The 21,775-nt window shown below is 46.0% G+C and overlaps 1 protein-coding gene across 3 annotated transcripts; it reads right to left on the minus strand.

The window, feature by feature from the left end:
* Positions 1 to 2,514: 2,514 nt before the first annotated feature.
* SLC9A8 (solute carrier family 9 member A8) lies at positions 2,515 to 21,544 on the minus strand. Of its 3 annotated transcripts, none has more exons than XM_063172665.1 (16): positions 21,490 to 21,544; positions 20,705 to 20,883; positions 20,319 to 20,399; positions 17,183 to 17,241; positions 14,653 to 14,736; positions 13,632 to 13,733; positions 12,827 to 12,861; positions 12,116 to 12,259; positions 10,734 to 10,872; positions 9,456 to 9,561; positions 9,184 to 9,300; positions 8,377 to 8,459; positions 7,091 to 7,202; positions 6,387 to 6,607; positions 5,156 to 5,302; positions 2,515 to 3,982 (listed from the first exon to the last, which is right to left on the minus strand). In XM_063172665.1, exons 1-16 carry the CDS (start codon positions 21,495 to 21,497, stop codon positions 3,851 to 3,853), a joined length of 1,749 nt encoding a protein of 582 aa, XP_063028735.1. In that variant the 5' UTR covers positions 21,498 to 21,544; the 3' UTR covers positions 2,515 to 3,850. The 3 variants fall into 3 exon arrangements, with proteins under 3 accessions (XP_063028735.1, XP_063028737.1, XP_063028736.1); XM_063172667.1 differs by lacking the exon at positions 21,490 to 21,544 and adding an exon at positions 20,967 to 21,105; XM_063172666.1 differs by lacking the exon at positions 2,515 to 3,982 and adding an exon at positions 4,010 to 4,543.
* Positions 21,545 to 21,775: the final 231 nt, after the last annotated feature.

Below are 21,775 nucleotides of genomic sequence, written 5' to 3' on the forward strand. Positions count from 1 at the left end.
ATTCACTCATGCAAAACCAGTGTCTGACTCAGTTCAGCTCCGTGCTGGCAGCTGTGCCCCAGGATACAGGGAATGAGGATGGGGATGGGACAGAGCGTGCCCCGGGCCAGAGCAGAGCCAGGCTGGGTGCCACGGGGCAGCCACGCAGAGAGGGGCACAGCCCAAGAGCTGGGCAGGGGCACAGGGCACCAGCAAACCTCCTCTGCCCTCGTGCCAGTGCCACAGCCACGCTGTACCGGCAGCACCGGGACTCTGCCACACCCCCGCGTGTCCGCCGGCCCATCCCGGGCCATCCTGCTGCTGCCCTTCGACAGCAGCCTCCAGAAAGGGACCGGGGCTGGTTTCCCCTTGGAGGACACAAACACGAAGGGCTGCTGCCATCTCCTGGGGGCTCTCAGGGCATGGCCACCCCGGGATGGACAGGGACAAGGACTGACCAGCCAGGCTGGGCACTGGGCTGTGCCAGCCTTGGGGACAGAGTGCTGGGTCCCTGCTCCACCTGCCAGCCCCTGAGTGACAGCTTTGGCCCTGCTGCCTAAAAATCCAGTGCTCCAGAGATCATCTAAAGAAGACAGGGAGAAAGATAATGACCTGCCAATCCCTCGAGTCCTTTATTACTCCAGAAAAGCTCCAGATCAGTGTTTTCATCCCACAGGTTGGTGTGGGCATGCCCAGCACTGAGAGCCCCAATGCTGGGGGTGTTTATTCTCCATTCCCAGACACTCCTGCTGCCAAGGGCCAGCGTTTGCAGCCATCCAGCAAATCCCAACCAGTCCAATGAACTCCATGTGCTGTGGCCAGGCCAAATAGCCAGTCCAGGGTCTGGCACTGCCCAGGGACTCCTCTCTGCCAGGCTGGATCCATCCCGTGGGGCACAGCACAGGTGGGGCCAATGTAGCCGTGTCTCCCACTGGGAATGACAGCTGCCACCAATTACCTGAGGATCAGAGACAACCCCTCTCTCTTTTCAGCTCCCCTGGTGCTGCTGGTGGGCTGAGCCTGGGAAGAGGGTGGTGGCTTCGCCCTCGGAGCTGAGGCCCAGCAGGGTTTGGAAGGGGGTTCCTGATTGCAAGAAACAATTTCTTTGTGTTTGGTCATACTGCAGTGGGAGGGAGGGGAGTTGGGGCCTGCAGTGCTGCTCAGTGCTGCTCCTGGAGCAGGAACAGAGCCAGGCTGCCTTGGGGTGGGCTTGGTGCCAGGGGCTGCACTATGGGCGCTGCATTTCCCTCTGTGCTGCCTCACTCGGGAGTCTGAGGGCACAGCTACAGCTCCAGGGCAGTGGGGACACCGTCTGTCCTGGGAAAGGAAAAAAACCCAACCATCCCCAGCGTCTCCACCGGAGCCGCTTCAGAGCGAGTCCCTCCGCTCCCTCAGTCCCGCCGGCCGCCGCCAGAGGGCGGCAGCGAACAGCGCACCGGGCCGCAGGTGCGGCGCCACCGAGCCGAGGCACCGGACACGGCCCGGAGGCACCGGCAACGGCCCGGAGGGGCCGGGAACGGCCGGGAATCGCCGGGAGGCGCGGCCCTCGGGCACGGCAGCGGGACTGGGGCATTGCGCCACCCCGGGGTAACAGCAGCTCCACCACCGTACACCTGAGGAGCTCTCAGAGACCTGCCAGCAGCTCCTGGGCGTAAAGGTGAGAAAGGCAGTAGGAGTGATGGGTAACTGAAGTTTGATTCAGCCTGCTGGGGTCTAGAAGGATGACAAAAAGGCCGATGTTCACACAGATCCCCCATGGATGAAACAAGCACCCGTGGCTTTCACAGCCTGCTCAGCTCCAGCTGTGCATGTCCCAGCTCTGGGACAAGGGGTGAGGCCCTTTCCGCAGGCAGGGAAAGGGCAGCAGGGGAAAAGATGTGGTGTGGGATCTCAGCACATCAGTCCTGATGTGCAGAGTCACCGAGATAACCCTTGGGGGGCTCAGAGGTCCTAGAATGTTGCCAGAAGTGTCTGGTGGCTAGACTTTGATCCTGCACAGGAGACAACACCTGTATGAGGATGGGAGGATCTCACGGAGATAAACAGTGAAGAGATAGGTTAATTATAGTGTGAAACACAGGTTTTAGAATTTCAGTACAGGAAAGTCTAGAGAAGCAAGATGGAAGAACTGAGGTGTGTCCTGTCCTTCTTCTTTTTCTTCTTGGCCTCCATCTTCTGTAGTGGTGGTGGCACTTTGAGATTAGTTCTTACTAAAAGTGCACTTGTCAATAAGGGTGAAAGGTACTGGAGAAAATAGGTAAATATCTTTTATGTAGTTTTGAGTATAAAGATAAGTGACCACCCCGGGGGCTCGCAGTGTGCTCATGGCTGACATGCTGTGCGGACCTCTGTCAGGCCGAGAGAAAATCTTGTAGATAAAAACTAATAAACACTGAAGACCGAGAAGAAACCTGAAGACTCTTCTCGTCCTTTGGAGCGCAGGCTGTCCCAAGGCCACCCCGAGCCTTTCCAGGCCATCAAAAACAGCCGAGAACGGGACAATGTGGCATGTTGAAAAACTGCTCAGACAACAGGTTCAGGATTCGGAATACATTCTTGAACTTTTATTCTCTCCGTAGGTAAGCAGTGGATTAAAAAACTCAGTAGCAAAACCAGACCAAAACTAAGTCTCACATCTTCAGAAACAAACATGCACATTTGCATGTCAGATTTGGGTGCTGAACTGTAATTCACATCCTGACAGTGGATATGCAAATGACCAAGGAGGAATTTGGCAGTGGGAGCAAACTGCTGCATGTGTCACCATGGCAAATGTGTAACAAACACGTTCAGGTGTTGGCAATGCTGAGCAAACACTGGGCCATGGAGAACAAATGCAGTGATAACAAGGATTCTGAAACAGTGTACGCATAAGAGAAAAATGGGACAGCTTAATGGAAGCTGTTTGGCACTTCCCAGCAGAGGCTGCTTCAGCCACGTGCAATATTAATCTTTCTGTACCTGGATTAGATTTTGAAGGCTCTTTTTCCTCACGTATGTCCTGCCTTGCTTCCACTGAAGCTTAAAAATTCCACTGGTGAATTCTGGAGTGTTAGGGACATTTCATAAATTAGGCAAAACAGAAGCTGCTCTTTTCTAAGATTTGAAGCCAAAGTGCCAGCAAGGAGCAACTGCCAATTATAGAAACCCAACTGCAACTGGCTTTAGCCAAAGAAAAGAGCTACAATTTCAAACGCAGCTCTGTGCTGTCACAGACCCCCATTTTCCCAAAACCATGCTATAATCAGTACTGTGGATCAGATCCCTCACCATAAAAACCAAAAAATCCCATAAAACAGAAGTCAAGGATTTCTTAAGTGACAAAACTACATTTCCAGAGGTGATTCCCTGTATGTGCAACATCTGCTCTTGTCAAGGTATGCATCTTTTCTGGGTTCAAAATGTGCAAATTCCATAAATTATACATTTCCTCCAGTCAGATTCCCTTACTAGTGCTGAAACAAATTCACAGTATAAGCTGTCAAGACTCTTCATGCTGTGAATGAATATATTTATATACATATAAAAGGTAAAGTGCAATTTGTTGTTTTGCAGAGCCACACACGGCCCTGTCCTGCAGCGTGTGGCCCCAGCAGTTTTGGGATGGGAACAAGCCCATCCCCATTAACAATGGCATCATTCCATGGCAGATGGTTTGCCCTTCATCGGGCTGCCTGGAATTTGCTGCGCAGTGAAGCCTGAGCACAAGGTTCCTCCTTGAGCCCACCCAGCGTCTGACCCTTGTGGGCTTCCCTTCCTGAACAGCGGCAGCAGAGCTGTGGGTGTCACCTGAACGAGGAGCACAGGCTGCAGTGCAGGAGCCCAGCCCTGGCTCAGCACCCCGCGCCCCTGGCCCCGAGGCACGGGGGGCTCAGCGCGCCCCGGCCCCGCTCTGCTGCAGCAGCTCCTGCTCGTCGTCCTCGGAGCCCGAGGGGCCCTGGCGCACCTCCTCGTACCACTTGTTGGTCAGGGTCTTCATCTGGATGCGCCCGTCGTGCAGGTCCTGGGGCAAAGCAAAGCACAGCGTGTCACCCGTGGGGCACTGCAGGGCAGGGCTGGGCACAGCTTGGGACATCACTGCTCCTGCCTCTGAGCACCACTGCCCCCCTGCTTCCCAACAGAAAACATCATTACTGCTACAGATGACAGCTTTGGTGAGGGGTGTTTTCACCTGTGCTCTCCAGACAGTCCTGCTCTGTGTTTCAACAATCCTAATGCTGTCTGGAGGGCCTGGCTTTGACTCTGCTCCTCGTGCTCCCAGGGACACTGGGAAGCTTGTGGCCTGCCCTGGTGATTCACATGCTTATTTTTCCAGCCTTTGGTTGCAATCTGGATGGCAGCCCGTGCTTTTGGCTACCAACTACGAATCAGATGCTTACTTTGGTTTTTGATTCCTTTCTGGTTTTGCAATAAATTACTTCAGTTTTTGTAGGAAAGTGCTGAAATGGTACTTTTGAAAAGTACAAAACAAGAGGAAAAACAGTACTTTTGAGAAGGCTAGGAAGATGGAATGTGTACTTACACAAAATTATTAACTCCACAGCCAAAATGCTTCCATGGGAAACTGGAAAAACAGTGAATTCAGTGACTAAGGAGCCTCAGATTTCTGAAGCCTGGGAGTGAAAAAGGCACAGTATTTACACCTTGGGGCCACTCAGTGTTAAATTACTGTCAGGTGTTGTTTTGCATGTACAGCCCCAGAACCCTGGGAAGTGAGCAGTCTGGAAAGCACAGGGTGCAATGCTGGTGCCTATTTCCAAGACACAAACTGCACTCTGCAGCAACAGCACAGCTCCAAAGTCACAGGACCACTGACATTAAGAGGCAGGAAGCGTGTGTGACAGCTCTTTAAAAACTCTGTCCGAGTGGCAGCAGCTTTTTCTATGAACCATGAAGGGCATCAGGGACTCCTGATGCCCTTCATGGTTCCCTGCACAATTACAGGCGAGTTCAGCAAATCCCTACACCAAGTTTAACTGGGGGAGATCTGAGATGCTCATTTAATCCAACTTACAGAGCAGCTGCTCATTACAGCTGCTCTCTCTATGATGAGCAATACACAGATGTCCCACTGTCCCCAACACGTCGTGTGGCTGCACGATGAGCCCTGTGTGGCACTGAGGACAACCACCAACTCGACCAATTTCTCTTCTTCAAGAAGATAAGGAAGACTTACTTCTTGTGTGAGTCTTCTGGTGAAGAAAGGATTCAAATACTCCACATCAAGCCGCATAAACCCTTTGAGGTTCTGACGTTTTATGTACTGGGCTTCATATTCCTCCTCTGTGAGCTCTGACAAATGCTCAGATTCTATGGTGTTTCCCTAGAAAAATCACAAAGATGGAATAACCGAGAGAAGTGGCAGTCATTCCACCACCACCACCTTGCTTCAGCCCCTGCTCTGTGGTGTCCCTTGTCACAACCAGTTGTCATGCTGGAACAATATGGAACCGATCCCCATCCCAGCCTCGCAGGGCTTAGGACTGTGAGTCTGTTCAGCCACTGAATCCCAGAGCCACTTAGTTCCCTTTCCATGCTGAAAGGGAAAAGACCTCAAATGTTCCATGTTTTGTATCGTCACTATTGCTGAGAACAGGTTTCGACTGTGCAGGTTTTCTCTTGTGAGCTGGACAATGCTTTAATCCAGCAAGCTCCACTGCTGTCATTGTCCCACTGAAAACGAGCCCTGTCAAACATGCCCTGTCCCTGCACTCTGCCTGCACTTCCTTGTGTGGACAGTGCAAGGGCATTCTGAAGACTACAACCAACATCATACAAAGAGAAAATGTTCTTAAGATCCTCTAGAACAATACTCTGCATATACTTTTCAATGGATTAGAGAGAAACAGGCAAAAAATGTTGTGTGATACTTTTTAGTCTCTTCTTTTGCACAAGAGGTTCCAGAGTGGCTTTTGGCTTTGTCAGATCTCTTGCTTTGCCAGAAATTGCTTTAAAATAAAGTCCAGTCAGAGGGGGGCCATTGTTATGACCTTCTCATGACCTTTGCATTTTTCAAAATAATTTCCATCTGCCTTTTATGATTAATTTCCATCTCATACTGTACCAACTACTTTCTCTCTGTGTATGACTCAATCCTCTATCATCGGCTTTATACTTTTCCAGGGATTACTTTAATTTATATAGCTCAACCTGTAATTGGATTGAATTAAGAGATTATTTCTCCTTCCCTTGTCCAAACACATATTTTGTATAAACACTAACCAAATTCTGTCTTTGGGATATATTAAAATTATATTGCTTGGCTTTGTCCTACTACCTTGGCTTTTTCTACTGCCTTCATCTTACTTTTTAGTAAAGAAGCATGTACTAGTCCTGAAAAATGTCTGAACTGGAAAAAACTCCCCACCCAAACCCCAGTGATGCTGTGAATGAAAGCCCAAACAAACCATCTTCTCTGTCTTGCTGAGATTGACGTCCTTCTTGCTCCTCTTGCGGGGCTTGGAGTCCTCGATGTCCACGAGCCTGATGAGGGGCATGGTTCCCCCTCCCAGCAGCAGGATGGTGAAGAGCACGATGATGATGGTCGTGGTGCCGATGAGCTGCCGCTTCTCGATGGGCTCCAGGCCCAGGTGCAGGCTGAGGGCATAGGGAATGGCACCACGTAATCCTCAGGGAAGAGAGCAGGGCAGCAAGGGAGAGTCACCAACAGCAGCAGCACCTGAGCACCCGGAGAGCCCAGCAGCGATTCTCCACCCTCCACAGGGCCTTCACAATCCTCCACCCTCCACAGGGCCTTCACAATCCTCCACCCTCCACAGGGCCTTCACAATCCTGTCCGTGCCCATTTGCTACCACTGGGCTGCCACCCTAAACGAGTCTGAGCATTTCAGACACTCTTGGCCAAACTGTGAAGCTGTTGGGCCTAGAGAGACAAGCACCTCCACGGAGAAAAGCTCTTGTGGGCCTCACCAGAGCAAAGTCCTCCAGCAAAAAGGGGAAAGAGAACATTTCCTTACACTTGGGTATCAGAACAGTGAAATGAGCTGAGTTTTGCCCAATCAATGAGAAACCAGTTCCTCCTCAAGTGGGCCACACAATGAAAGAGATAAAACATTTTTTCTGGCTCTCAGTATTCTGAGCTTTAACTTACCACTAAACCACATGATAAACATCATTTTGGGAGTGATTTTATGATCACGGAAAAAGTTGAGTAGGTAGGAAAGTGGAAAAATATTCACTGCTCTACCAAAGAGAACCAGCACCTGAAAAACAGAAATAAAAGCAAAGACCATTTGATGTGTTACATCCACAAGCCCCAGTTGCAGCTGGCTTTACAGGGCAAGGTGAATATGTTCTTTTTGCTCATAGGCAGGTGTGCTGCTCCATGAACAGAGAGAAACTCCTCAGCACAGGGCATTGTGGAATTTTGCTCCTGAAACATTTTGTCTGCTTAACTGAAACTAAATCAGACCTGTCACTGATGGCGACCAAGTTGCTTTACTTATAACAAATAAATGGAACCCAGGAGACATTCCAGGGAGACCAAGAAGTACTTTGGGTAAAAGTGCTCCTCAGTTCAGCTCCTTTAATAAGTCCCTTGGTGTAGCAGCCAAGAGGCAATAGGGTATTTCTATTGTCTCCCTGTTGCTCAGAAAGGCCAGGAGCCAAACAAATACACGTCAGCCTGTTTCTCAACACGTCCCTGGGTAAGGCTATAAAACATACCCCACACTGAAGCAACACTTTTGAGAGCAGAAAAGAAAAAAGGGGACTATTGATTTAACAGCAAACAATTAACAAACACAGAGAAAACTTTAACTCAGAAAAAGGCAAGGTTTTCTCAGAGCATTGTTTTTAAGCTCCACTACAAACAGACCTTGATAAGGTAAATATCCTAGAATTAGTCAGCAGGATCCTTGAAGGGCTGTGCTGTTTTCCTTTATGAATCACCCCAAAATTACACAATTGCATCATGCCTGAGAGAGCAATGCCAGCCAGAAGGAAGTGTCACACCTTAGTTATGTATTAGCTAGGGAAGCTGTGTGCAGTGCAGGCAGAGCAGTTCCCTGTGCTGATATCCCTCTCTGGGGAAGCTGTAGATAACAATCCTTCCCTTGAACCATGCACTGAATGGGCCAGTGTGCACTGCTGTACACAGCTGGAAAGGGACCCACACTGCCCTCACTGCAAAAGGAACACACTTCTCATACTGATATTAAACCATTATAATGGCAACAGGTGATCCACAGAGTCACTGCACTAAGGCACGCTGAAATGGGTTTAAAAACAAAAGAATTAGGAAAGGAGTCAGAGAATTTTTTATAAAAACCCATAAATCATAACAACTACTCTAAAATCTTTTAACTGTAAGGTGTTTCCCCCTCCCCAATACCAAAAAATGCATCTAAAAAGATATGGAAGGAAGTAAATACTTACTATGCACCAGATGACAAAGGACATTTCAAACTTGTGAGGAAAACTAAAAATTGACAGGCCAAGAAATGCAAAAACACACGTTTCTGAAAAAGAGAAATCACATTTAAATAAACAATTCTATAAAATCTTTTCTACTCCTGCTATTAATTACTACATACAGTACATAAAACAGGATTTCCTGACCAAACCCTGGAGAGCTGCTGGTGCTCACTAAGGAGTGGTTAAGTTCCCTCTGCAGCAAAGCCACTCCCTGATCACACTGCATCCTCCTGCAAACAATACAGAATTCATTCATGGCAGCCCCCAGAAATCAGGGACATGTTTGTAATGCAGGAACATGTCATTTCTTCAAAGGCTTGGTTTGCAAAAGGAACTGGAAAGGCTCTAGGACTGAGCTGCTTGTACCACTACTTCCAAAAACCTCCATATGTAAAGTTACTGTTTTTGCAAGTATCTTTTTATATTAAAAAACATAAAAAAATACCACTCAACCCCCACCTCCTAGAACTAAAAACAGACTAGAGGAACACAGGAGTCAGTGATCTCTATTTGGCCATCAATCTTATGGCAAATCTTAGCAGGAGCCTGCAGGATGGCAGAGAGATTTACTGCATGTTTTATCCAGCGTGGCAGGAAAGGTGACTTTTGAGTGCCTTCCAGCCTCCACTCTCAGGAACTCTTCTCTTAAAGACAAGGACCACGGACACACAAATGCCTGGATGCAAATTCACACCTCTGCTGCTCCCAACAGAACCACAGCTCCATGCAAGTAACATCTTAAAGGATTTAATAGCAGGCAGCACCTACCACACATGAAAGCCACAGTTCTGAGTGTCTGCTGCATCAGGATCTGTGTCACTGGGGACAGGTTGTGGTGAGTGTAGTGAGACATCACGATGCCAGAGAACAGGATTGCCATGATACCTGTGCAGGAACGGGGCAGTCAGCACAGGACTCTGTGAGGATTTACTGCTGAGACCCTCCAGAGTCATCTTCTCACAAGGCAAAACCTGCTTCTGCAGCAATACAAATATTTTAACATACCAAACAGTGTGGTCAGAACTCATTCTGCTACTCACCTGAGAGTGAGATCCCTTCTGCAAGTCCATAAGGAAGGTAAGCAAAGATAATCATCATCCCAAATTCCAGGGAAGGTGTCTTCCTTAAATCAATGTGCTTTAGTACGTACACACAGAAATGTTATGGAAAAAGTAAACTAAAAAATAAATCAAAGAAATATTTTGATGTGTTCATTCCATTACAAAACAATGGTTACGCTTAATGTACTTCTACTGAATAACCAATAAAATCTACATATTGGCCTTCAACTCAAGTATGGAAAGATTAGTAATTTCTTATGAGAGGAATGTGTCTTATAGAAGCTACTGCCGGTAGAAGTCTGTCAGAAGACAGAGATAGACACAGAACAAGATCTCTTATTGATGTGCCTCTACAATACTGATAACAACAGGTAAGTCAAATACTTTTGAGGCACAAGTAATTCTAAAGGGCAAACAAGCTGCTTTTCTCTTTGACTTAGTATAATTTAGATAAGAGTCAAAGACGTGTTAAACATCTGTTTCCCTCTTTTGTTGTGATGTATGGAATAATTTCAAAGTTTTTGAATTAGGCTGATGAACCAAAAGGGGAAATTAGTCTGTATTTAATCAAATATTCTCTTCCTACTGTTTACAAACCAAGTGTTTGGCAGTGTGTCCCAGCTGATCCAAGTACAGCTGCACAGCCCAGAGCTCACACAGTGAAGTCAGAGCTAGCATTAAACCAGCCCAAGAAGGAACAAAGGTGTCTGGGCCATAGCAAACAGCCCTCCTGATCTCAGCACAGCAGCTCCTGGGTTGTTTAGCAACCAATTCATGGAAGTGGAAGAGGCAAAATATAACCCAGGGTAAATCCAACAGAACAGTGTCTGCATTCAGCTGCCTACACATGATCCATAGGGACAAACGAGCTGGGCTGACTCAAAGGCCCCTGGGAAAAGCAGTTTTTTTTTCTTTTTAATTAACTGTTTTATGTATGTAAAGAAGAAGCCATATGCTTGTTAAAATGGATTGGTATTGAAATGGAATTAATATATTTTGAATTTACAAAACAATTACCATATCTTATAACACTCCAATGCACATAAGCTATTATACAACATTTCAGACCTTAATTATGTTCATAAAAATTTGATGCCACTTTTAATACACTCCCATGCACACTAACATAAAACCGAAATAATGTCTAATAAGAAATATCCTCTAAGAAATGCTGGAGAAGATGGGGAGAAAAATACTACTAGGAAGTTGCAGTTCACCAATGTATACATATATATCACCAAAATTAAAAAAGGATATTAATGCAGAAATAAGACCAGTAAGTGTGCCAAGTGCTGCAGAGCCAAAGAACATCTTGAGAAAGTATCCCAGTGCCTGTAGAAAGGTTTGCCATCCACTTACATCTGACATATTTTCCCTTGTCAAACCTTCTGCTGTGCTAGATACAATTAAAAGAGAAATAAAAAGAAATGGTTATACATTCTAAGCCTGGATCCAAAAATATCAAACATCTTTTGAGCATAACAACAAAAAAGACTCCAATTTCTTTGTTGCTACCACTCTTAAAAGGCTTTTACTGTGATATATATAACAAGAGGAATGTCAAAAGATGTTAAAGCAAGCCTCAGTGTAATCCCCAAAGGGAAACCTAATTCTGCTAAAAACCCAGCATTGCTCCTCTGAAGAATCCCAGAATGGCGTAAATAGGCTATGGTGATGCCCAGCATTTGAAAACAATGTTCAAACTTTGAGAAGGAAAAGAAAACACATTTTACAGTGCTAAAAACTCATGTGATCCTCTGAGAAGAACAAATGAACAGGAAGAACTCTCATCAAATATTTAGGTGTGGATGAGAGACAAGAAGGTCACTGAAGGAAAACAAAGCAGCTCTTAACAGGAAAGGAAAGAAACCTCTTTGAATTTCAGGAATATATTTAATGACAATTCTGTGCAAAGAACACACAGATTCTAGCTAGTGTTTCTTTTGGCTGCTTTTAGCCTTCAGCACTGGAAGCACCACAACTGTAATAAAAGCAATTAATCCATTAGAAAATTACTCTGACTTCACTACCTGATTGGCACAGCTGTTCCTTCTATACATTCACAGTCGCATCTATTGGCTTCAGCAATAAGATGAAGACACACCTATCCATTCTTTACTCTTTCAGCCCCAAAGAATTCTCATAGGCAACAGATAAGGATACTGGAGGTTCCTCTTGTCTGTAGCCCCAACATGAACACGACCCCAGTGCATGGACTGTACTGCTGGCCAGGCACAGCGGCACTCTGGGCACAAGCCAATGGCACAGAGACAGAGCAGCAGGGAAGGTGAACATTGCTGTGCCTGACAGGTCACATCTGGGGCTCCTGCTGCCAGGACCCTCCATGGAAAGAGAGCTGATCATGAATGGAATTAGAAAGAATCCATTATCTAGGGTCAATGAGATAAGGCTCTGAGGTAGGGAAATGAGGCAACCATTTACTGTCCCCTGCCCGTGCAGTTCATGTTATGGATTGCTTTTGACACAGGAGCACCATGCAGGATTCAGCCTCACACGTGAAATACACAATGTGCTCCAAAGGAAGGTGGAAGAATAACTGTAGACCAAAAAACAAACAGAAAACAGTGTAGTGACTTAGTGACTGTTTCCATAAACACGTGTGGCTCCAATGCACTTACTTGGTCAGGACAATTGAGACTGCATCGTTGAGAATACTTTCTCCAAAAACCAACATGTTAAGCACAGGATCCACATTAAGGGCATTGAAAATGGCAATAGTAGCCACAGGGTCAACTGCAGATATCAAAGAGCCGAATGCAAAACTGGGAGAACACAAAAGAGGACACTAAGTGAAAGAAAAACACCTACCTAGTAACTTACATGAACAACTGTAACAAAGCTCATTTGTGTTACAGTTTCTACACAGTGATAAGAAAGTACTTTCCTTCCAGTCATAAGAACTTGGCCACTTGCCAAGTTCTTGAAAAATTTACATTATTGATTCTGAAAAATTTACCCTGTCTTTTAAGAGAGGATGTGGACAAGGAAGTTATCCCCCTATCACATGTATTAATAATACCAGCTAATCAAGATTTACAAATCTTAAAGTTTGGTTAAAATACCCAGTATCTCTCTCAAGAAATCACTGAGCACAGAACAGAATAGACTGGAATGCAAATGATGGAATACAATACTATACTATTTGGAAATAAGGGTAATAAATATGGTATAGAAGTGTTGCATCTATTTCTTAGTTTCATATACAATGTTGAATCTCAGCAGTCTATACACTGACCAAAAGAGGGGGCCAACTGCAGTGCATTTCCCACCTACAGCTATCCTGAAGAAAGCTTTATTTCATAAACTACACCATTTCCCCAAGAGCTTACCTGTCTGTCATGTTGAGTTTATAAATTACATCAGCCTGAAAGAATAGGTAGAACATAATCACAATTAACTATGGTGTTCTTCTGTTCTTAAAAACCAAACTATTCATCAAATCCTGAATTCATTGTGAAGAAAAATTCACAGTAGTGATGTTGTCCAGTTTAACACTGCCCTCCCACTGTAATCTACTCCTACAGCTCTGGTCACCCCAGATCAGGGAACTAGAGCAGAGTCAGGTGAGAAGGGTAACCTGACATTCAGAGGAGGAGAAATCTGAGTGGCAAAGAGGAAAGTATACAATGCTTGGCCTTCCAGAATGAAGTCTGAGAGAAAAGATAAATATCTGTGTCTATATGTAGCCAATGGGAAACACCAAAATTAATATTGTAGAGTATAAGATGGCTCTAGAGAACACAGGTTTTAGAACAGCCTTCCAACAGGAAGATTGTGGAAGTTAGAAAAAAGCAAAGCTCAAGTCTTAATTGCTTTTCCCAGACATGCTGTGTCAGAGTGGCTCAGGCTGGAAGGGACCCCTGAGGTCACCCACCCCAGCCCTCCAGCTCACAGGGCCCTTGGAACACGGGACCCAGCATTGTGTGCAGAGAGCTCTGAAGTACTTCAGGGAGGGAGATTGCACAGCCTCTCCAGCAATATCCACAGAAGGGGTGTGTAACACTGCCTTGGTGAGAGCAGAGAACTGCACTGTGTGACCCAGCAATTCACTTCACTCTATTTGTCTGCTCTTGAAAAAGGGACTTGCAAACAACAAGCCAGATAAAATGGAGTGCTTTAAACAGTAAGTCTTACCCGGCCCAGGAAATAGATTCCTCCACCTACAATGAAAGCTGATATTGCAGTGCCAAATACTGAGAACAGAATGATGGAACCAATGTTCTGAAAAAAATTACCCTGGAACACAGGAATAAAATAAGTAAATTAGTACAAATGGCCTGAGGGAAAACTCATGTTTGGGTTTCCATTTAATTAGATTCAAACTCACAACTGGGTTTCCCATTACAAAGGCTCAGTTTGGTTCCAGGTACCCCAGGACACACATCCATACCATCTGCCCAGAGAGACTGCTGCTCTCCTGAGGACAACAGCAATTCCTCTGACTCCCAGCACTGATTCCCTGGCTGGCACCATAGCAAGAGCCCAATCCTCAGGCAAACAGCCGGATATTCATCAGCACTCAGACATATTTCCCACCTGGCAAAAGGGTAAGTTAATCCCTCTGCTGGAGACAGGGCATGTGAAAAAGGCTTGTACACTTCCCAGCTTCTAGTCCATTGCTTGTGATTTTGTATGAGAAGGTCTCCAGTGTTGGCAGCAGCTCCTGGTATCACCATGGCCACTGTTCCCTGCTCTCCTGCAGCACAGCTGGAGCACAAGGCTGCCCAAGGGAGCACCAAAGCCCCTGGGCCAGGAGGGGAGCTGTGAGAAATGCCCATGGAAACACGGGCCCCCAGGCAAGGCTCACAACCTCACACACATTTCCCTCTTCTTTAGCTGTGGAGTGACCCCACCTTTCCCACTTCTCCTCCTTCACAGCAGCCCTGGTACAGCTCTGGTGAGGTAAGAACCTCTCCAGCCAAGGAAAACCTCGTCTGTGCCCTGCCCCACACCTTGCCAGCACTCAGTTATCAGCAACAAGCTACACTCCCTGCACTCTGGGCTGAAGGGGTTTAAATTTTGCACTCTCAATTCCCTAATGATTAATATAATGGAATTTAATGCAATTATCCTAAGCTTCATGGAGATAACTAAAAGCAGAATCTGCTCCAAACAAAACCTCAACATCCAAAATGAGTGTCTGGCAGGGACTGACCTTGTGCAGTGAATATCCAGATTCAAATATAATAGGTGGAAGCAAAAGCAGAAAAAACATATTTGGACGAAACATTTCTTCTTCCTGCAAAAAAAAAAAAAAAAATCATTTTAATTTCAGGGATATCATCATTATTGAAATAACATCAAATCTTCCAAAAGAAAAGTTATTAAAATAGTGATGGAAAATGAAAAATCTTTCTCCCTTCTTATCATGAAATACAAGACTGAAGAACAGTACACTATTCCAGGGCTGCTGCTTCTATTGTTCTTTTTCAACCCAGTGACAGAAAACTAGGAGTTACTTATTTTAAATTACTGTCTCCAAAAAAGCTGCATAGAAACAGGTTATTTATGGTAAAGGAAAAATCTTCCTGTTTCCACAAAGAGTATTCCCACTTTATCTGAGAGTTTGGAAATCTGTAAGGACTGCCAAGGAACAGTGACCTCCTGGCCACTGTTGGAACAGAACAGGTTAACTGGGACCAAGCAGTTTCACTGGAAAACTCATCACCTGACAAGAAAATCACATCATCAGCCCAGCGCCCCTGCAGGTGACCAGGCTCAGGTGACACACCACCTGAGGGGCCTGAGGCTGGATTCTTCTCAGCAGATGTCATTTCTGCTGAATTCAATGGGACTGTTCTGATGGTTCCTCTTTGCCATCACAGTGATATAAATGGAACCCACCATGAGGTAAGATGCTATTTTCTGTGTCCTCAGTCTCTGTCACTTATCTCATCCCTGGCTAACACTGCTCATGCTGCACCCCCAGCCTGGCACCCTGGTTCTTCTGCTGGCAGAGCAGGCACAGAAGGCAAATGAATGCCAGCTGAGGGGCCAGTCTCTGTGCCCACCTGTTTCCTCCCTCCTGCTCCCCCCAGAGCTGTCACCTCCACAAGCACTGACTAACTTGTTTAAAGCCAGGGTGAACAGCTGATGGACTGCTCTGTTCTAACACCAGCTCTCAAAACAGAGGTACTCATGTCTTTATTTACAGTCTCATTCCTGCCTGTACCACTGATAATCATCTTGTAGGATTTGGGGGCTTAGCAAACCAAACTCATCCTTTGGGTGTGCAGCACAGCCCTGTGAGTGCATGGCTGCCTCTGCCTGCTCCTGCCAGCACAGCACCTGCACCTGCCCCTCAGCAAACCCACAGAGCTGGGCTGCACCCCACAGACACCTGAGACACAGCTGGACAAGGAATGAGAGCAGTGGAAAGGAAGGACTGTGCTTGTGCTGCATGGCACCAGAGGAAAATAAAACACGGGGGCTCTCACTATCAGCTGTGAGAACAAGAACAACCAGCAAGCACAAGGTCCTAGTGCTGAACCTGAATGAACACTCAGAAGTTAAACAGCAAAGTTCTCAGGGCAGGGAGATTATCCAAGATTTGCTTTGTACAGGGATATAGCCTGCAGTTAAATATTTCATTTTTTATCTTATCAGATAAACAGAAGGTATTTAGTAAATCTAGAACCATTTAAAACCATGTAATAAAGTCCATAATTATTGATCTAACATTACAACAGCCTATGTTAAAACCTAAGTTTTATTACAATGAAAATAACTCAAATAAAAAATAATAATGTGATATCTGTGGCCTTCCACCTTGGCTGACAACACAAACAAGCACAACTCCCCAGTGCCTCCCAAGATGTGACCAACACTTCCCAGAAAACCCCCATGTAATTGATCAGCTGTGATCAGTATTTGCTGTGTTTAGAGAACAACTGCCCTAATCAGAGCATGAAGCTTTCTTTTTCTCTCTTACATGCATGATCTTACTCAGATTATTTTATTTAATCTGTAAGAAACTACTTTAAAATGCTGATGTTGTGGCCATTTAATTGATTTTCAATTTTAAGTCAAATCCAGTTGACACAAATCATGAATGAAAAAGCACTAACTACTGCAGCCCCCATTGTTTCTAATGACTTCATATGTAAAAATGAAATATTTCAACACAACTGCTGAGCTATGTAATTGTTTAAACAAGTGTACACAGAACCAGTGTGGTTAGTTGATAAAAAAATAAAAGTATAATATGTAGTTCAAAAGCTACATCAGATTGAAAATCTATGCATTTTAATGTATTTCAACTAAGGAGAAAAAGATCTTCCTTTAGGGCAATAACTGCCAAGAAATATAAAATTACAAGCTAGGATTAAAATTCACTACTCAGACCAAGATGTTCAGCTGGCAGATATAAATTCTGTTCAGAACTGGCAATTCAAATCACTGTGACTTCAGTCAGTTCACTGATCTAATAAATTGTTCAGTGCTGTGAAACAAAATCATAGTTTAAATGCCGCAAGATTTTAAATTAAAGCAGGAATAGTGAAGAGTTCATTGCTTCGATAATGTGGAGAAACAGTAGGAGGCAAAATCCTTCCTTCAATGGAGACTTCAGCTCTCAAGAGAAACTTCTGCCAGGACTTGCCCTCTAAAACACCAAGTATTACAAAGCCTTTTTTGTAAGATTGAGGGACTTTTCTACATTTAAAAATTAATTGTTACAACTATACCTTCCAGTTGGCCAGCTTTTGAGCCTCTATGATTTTTATAAAAGCTCCCATAAGGATACCTAGGAGAGAATAAGAAAACATTCTGAAATAGCAACAAAATGTGTCACTGTTTATCAGCTCTCCAAGTTTTAGAAGAAGAAAACAATGCAAAACATAGTGCAAGTTAGTTTCATCCCTAAACCATGAAAGCACTGAGTGGTTTTGGGTTTAATCCCCAAATACCCAGTTTCCAATACCTTACATAACTGCAGTTTCCCTGCACAACAGATTGTCTCTTGGGATATCCCAGCTCCAAACAGACCTACCGAGAGAGTGATGCTCACTGGGTCAGAAAGATAACAGGCTTAACTACTCAAAACCACTTCACATCCTAGCTGCACTCAAATGAAATTGCACCTTGCTTGCTGAAGAACCAGGAAGTTATGAGTTAGGCATCTGTGCTTCATGTCACTTCAATATTATCTGCAGTTAAAGCAGCTTAAACGAAATCAGTCTTCTCCACAGAAATGAATTTTGTTTGAATGAAATCATAGCCCTTTCTGGCAATGAAGAAGGCAACAAACTCTGATCAGGGTGGAGATCCTGTCAGAACTATTTTCCAAATGAATTACACACTGTTTAAGTCATGTAGAAATAATGTGAATACAGAAGATAGAATTTTATCAAGGCTGCTGCAAACTTGGTGGTTAAAGGTTATAGCACTCTTTCCTCCCATACATCTTCAAACATAAAACTGTAACAAGATTTCCTCTAGAAGTCAAGAAGATAACTCATGAACTGTCATTAATTGTTTTCAAGTAGTTCTAGGGAACTTGTCTTCAGCCAGATTTCAGATCTGTGCCTCTGCCTACTTGTGTTTTATAATTTACAGAATGGAGACTTCACAGTCAAACACTGGGACAGAAGCCAAATACTCCAAACAAAAGGTACAGAGTGTCTGAGGAGCCTGAAGTATGCCTTCCTGTAACTCATGTTAAGTGTGCTTTTCTGTGACTCATGAGACCTCCTCTCCTGCTGCAGCTAACAAAAGAGTCTCACAAACAGAATCACATGGATTACTGCTGATGGATGTGTCACACACACAAAGCCACGAGGCCTAAGCCCTCCTTTATACAAAGATCTGGGAAGGCTTCGGTCCCAGAGGGGAGAAATAATTGTTCCATGAAATGGTTTCTGCGGAAAGGAAGAGGAAAACATAAATGAAGCAACATCAAAGGTCTGCTGTTCCTTGAAGGACAGAATGCAGACAGCCATTCACATGCCACATGCATTTACAAACTACTCTTTCTTTATTACTAAATGAATGAATGCAGGTTTAGATCAGCTGTTTCTATTAAATCAGGCAGGTCAGTTTTGTCAAGGGGTTAATTAGAAGGGTTAGTCTGCACCAGTTAATCTATACCTCATTTTTTAAAAATTTTATAGGCATTTTCTTATTGCAACCAACCTTTATTTTTCCTGAGAACATGTTAAAACTCAGTAACAAGTCAAAGAGAAAAAACATTTCTGGAAACTATTTTTACCAACAAAATTCCAGCAACTTATAAGGATGAGGATCAAAACCCAGCCTCAGAGAATGCACTCCCACCCTGTCCACCAGGAGAGACACACCCTCTAGGAAACATAAACCAGAAGCTTCCGAGCAGCTCAGACAATGGATGGAAAAACACTTGTGAAAATCATATCTCTCTTCTCTGCTGCCACTTTTATTAGCCTTCAATAACTTCCTGAGAGGACTGCTAAATTTACAAGTCAAAACAGGACACACCTCACTTCTGGCACTGCTGGCAAAACTGGATACTTGAAACTCAAGCTGTGCTCTTGCAGCTGTGCAGAGCATTAGCAGGACCAGAGGGTCACTGTGCTGGCAGCTGCAGGGATCACACAGGTGCTGTACTCCCACCAGGCTGAGAGTACATTGAGAAAATAATGAATATTAGAGAAAAATACAGTAGAGAAAATAATCAATATTTTACCTGATTTGCTCCTCAATTACACATTTATAAATCAGGAGCAGCAGCATACAAATAAATTAAATTACCTTGACATGAAACTGTAGGCTCAGAAATACTCCAAATTTATTCAAAATGAAGTACACACCTGATCTCCATGAAGCATGACACTCTTGTAGCCCTAGCCATAGGAAAAGCTCTTGTCATGGTACTGCTGGGACAGTTAAGGGTCTGGCAGTCCAGGTGAGTTTTTGGGACAGTTGCAGTCCCCAGCTACATTAAAATCCCACACTCAGACATAAATCTGCCAACACCAATATAAACTCATGTAGCAGCTCAAAGGGAAGGCTGGAGCCTCATGACCAGGGGGTGTTGCACATCTTGTCCTGCCCTGAGGATGCAAACCAGAGGAAGATGCCAAAGTACTCAGGCAGTGACATCCCTACAGGTGTCATTTTCCTGGGCCGGTCTCTGTGTGTATGCTCATTTCTTTATTTATTCAATCAATTTAACTCTGAGAATTACTTGTTTTCTTCACTGCATTCAGTGTGCCGTATCTTTCTAGTGATGGCTAACACACAACAGAGCATTATCTCTCTTATAGGTAAAAGTTAAATTAGGGTATAGTTCAATTATAGTGTATTAATTATGTTATATTAATTGCATTATGTTAAGGGGGGGTTATTAGAATGTTCTAGAAGGGCCCAAGGTTTGGCGGAACAGCGGCCTGGCGGCGCAAGGCGAGGATGAAGAGGGACTGGATGGAAGATCTGACCAATCACTCGAAGCCCTGCAGAACGATTGGTCCGGAATGAATGGTGGTAAAGACCAATGGGAAGCCTGAAAACGGACCAATCACCATGCGGATCCAAAATGGACCAATCCTGGCCTCGAGGGGGACTATAAATGGGGCAGTTCCGTGGCTCGGGGTGGTTCTTTTCAGAAACTTGTATTGTGGGGAGAGCCCAGTGCACTTGGGGGTAGCGCACTGTTCTGGTTTGGCTTGCTCTGTGGGTGCCTGGGCTTACCCTGGGTACTCCGTTCCTGGCAGCTGTTTTAATAAACGAGAATCTCTTTCTCCAGAGGAAGTTTGGCCTCGTTCATATTCGTAACATCTCCAGTGCACACTACTGACAGTCCCTGGATTAACACAAATCCAACATAAAAATGTCATGGTTACTTACCTAAGGAAACAACAGCCACGCTCTCTGGTAAAAAATGAAGCCGGTATTCTATCAGTAAATGCACCAATATGATGCAAATTGCTGTGAAGGGAAAAGAATGGAGATTCAGGAGTGTTGGAAAAGAGTAAAATATACTTTTAAGTAGTATTTTTAAAATACACAAACTTCTAATGATTTAGTAGACTTCACTTTGACAATAAACCAAAGCACCAGTGTAAGCAGTGGCTTCCATCACCACAAATGTTCCAAACCCCTGTGCCTGCACAAAATGCCACTTCTCAGAGAGAACCAGAGGAGAAATAATAACTATGATTTTGAGTTGGCCTATGTCCTCAGACACAGAGTACAGTTAACAGAGATTAACAGACTTTCAATTCATCATTCACCTATAACAAGAAGACTAAAAAAAATCGTCATGCCACTGGACTGTTCCTCTTGCTGTGCCTGGACTCCAGTCTGAACTGGAAGGATGGGCTTGGGAGGCGTAGGTGCCACCAGCTTGGTAGTGGCGGCCAGCAGAGTGTGGAGGGTGGCATTGATGACCTCGTGGGTGGCATTTGCAGACCTGTCAGGACAACACAATGTGTGATTATAGCGGACGGGAGCAGCACGACAGAGCCCAGTTCAGACATGCACACACCGACCCACCGCCAGATCACCCGGAGCTCGTGCCGGTGACCGGCTCCTCACGGTGTGCTTCACAAGCAGTCCGATCAGACAAACACGGCAGGCTCCCGTTCCCGGAGCCACTGCTGAGTGCCCCACGCACCGCAGCGCCCACCCCGCTGTGCACCGAGCCTGGTACCGAGGGCACGACCGGCGCACCCGGCTGGGCACGGCAACAGCAACAGCAACAACCCCGCTGCCGGTCCCGGTGCCTCCGCCACTGCCACTGCGGCCCGTGCCCGCCGCTCCGGCACCGCGCGGGGCCTGGGGCCGCACCGCACGGCACCGCACCGCGAGCCGCTGCGGAGGGGACGGGCACCTCCGGCAGGCACGGCACAGCACAGCCCGCCCGTGCCCCGCAGCGCGACCGATCCCGGCCGGCACGGCGCCGAACGGAACGGAACGGAACGGCACGGCACGGAACGGCACGGAATGGAATGGAACGGCACGGCACGGAACGGCCGTGGCTCGCAGCCCCGGGCCGCCCCCGCCGCCCCGCACTCACTCCGCCATCTTGCCGGGCTCACGCTCCCACGGCGCTCCGCGCGCCGCCGCTTCCGGCGCTCGGGCGGGCACGTCCGGCCGCGCGCGCGGCGGCGGAACGGCCGCGGGGGCGGCGGCGGGCGCGCGACACCGTTCCCGCTCCGCGCGCGCATCGGGGCGGCGGAGCCTGGGGCGCCCCCTGCCGGCGGGGGCAGCGGCTGCAGCGCCGCCATCGCTCCCTGGCCCCAGGGCCGCCGTCGTGTTCTGTATCCCAGAGCCACCATTGCTCTCCGTCCTCAGAGCCACCA

This window comes from Melospiza melodia, chromosome 19 (genome assembly GCF_035770615.1).
Source record: "Melospiza melodia melodia isolate bMelMel2 chromosome 19, bMelMel2.pri, whole genome shotgun sequence".
Lineage (NCBI taxonomy): Eukaryota > Metazoa > Chordata > Aves > Passeriformes > Passerellidae > Melospiza > Melospiza melodia.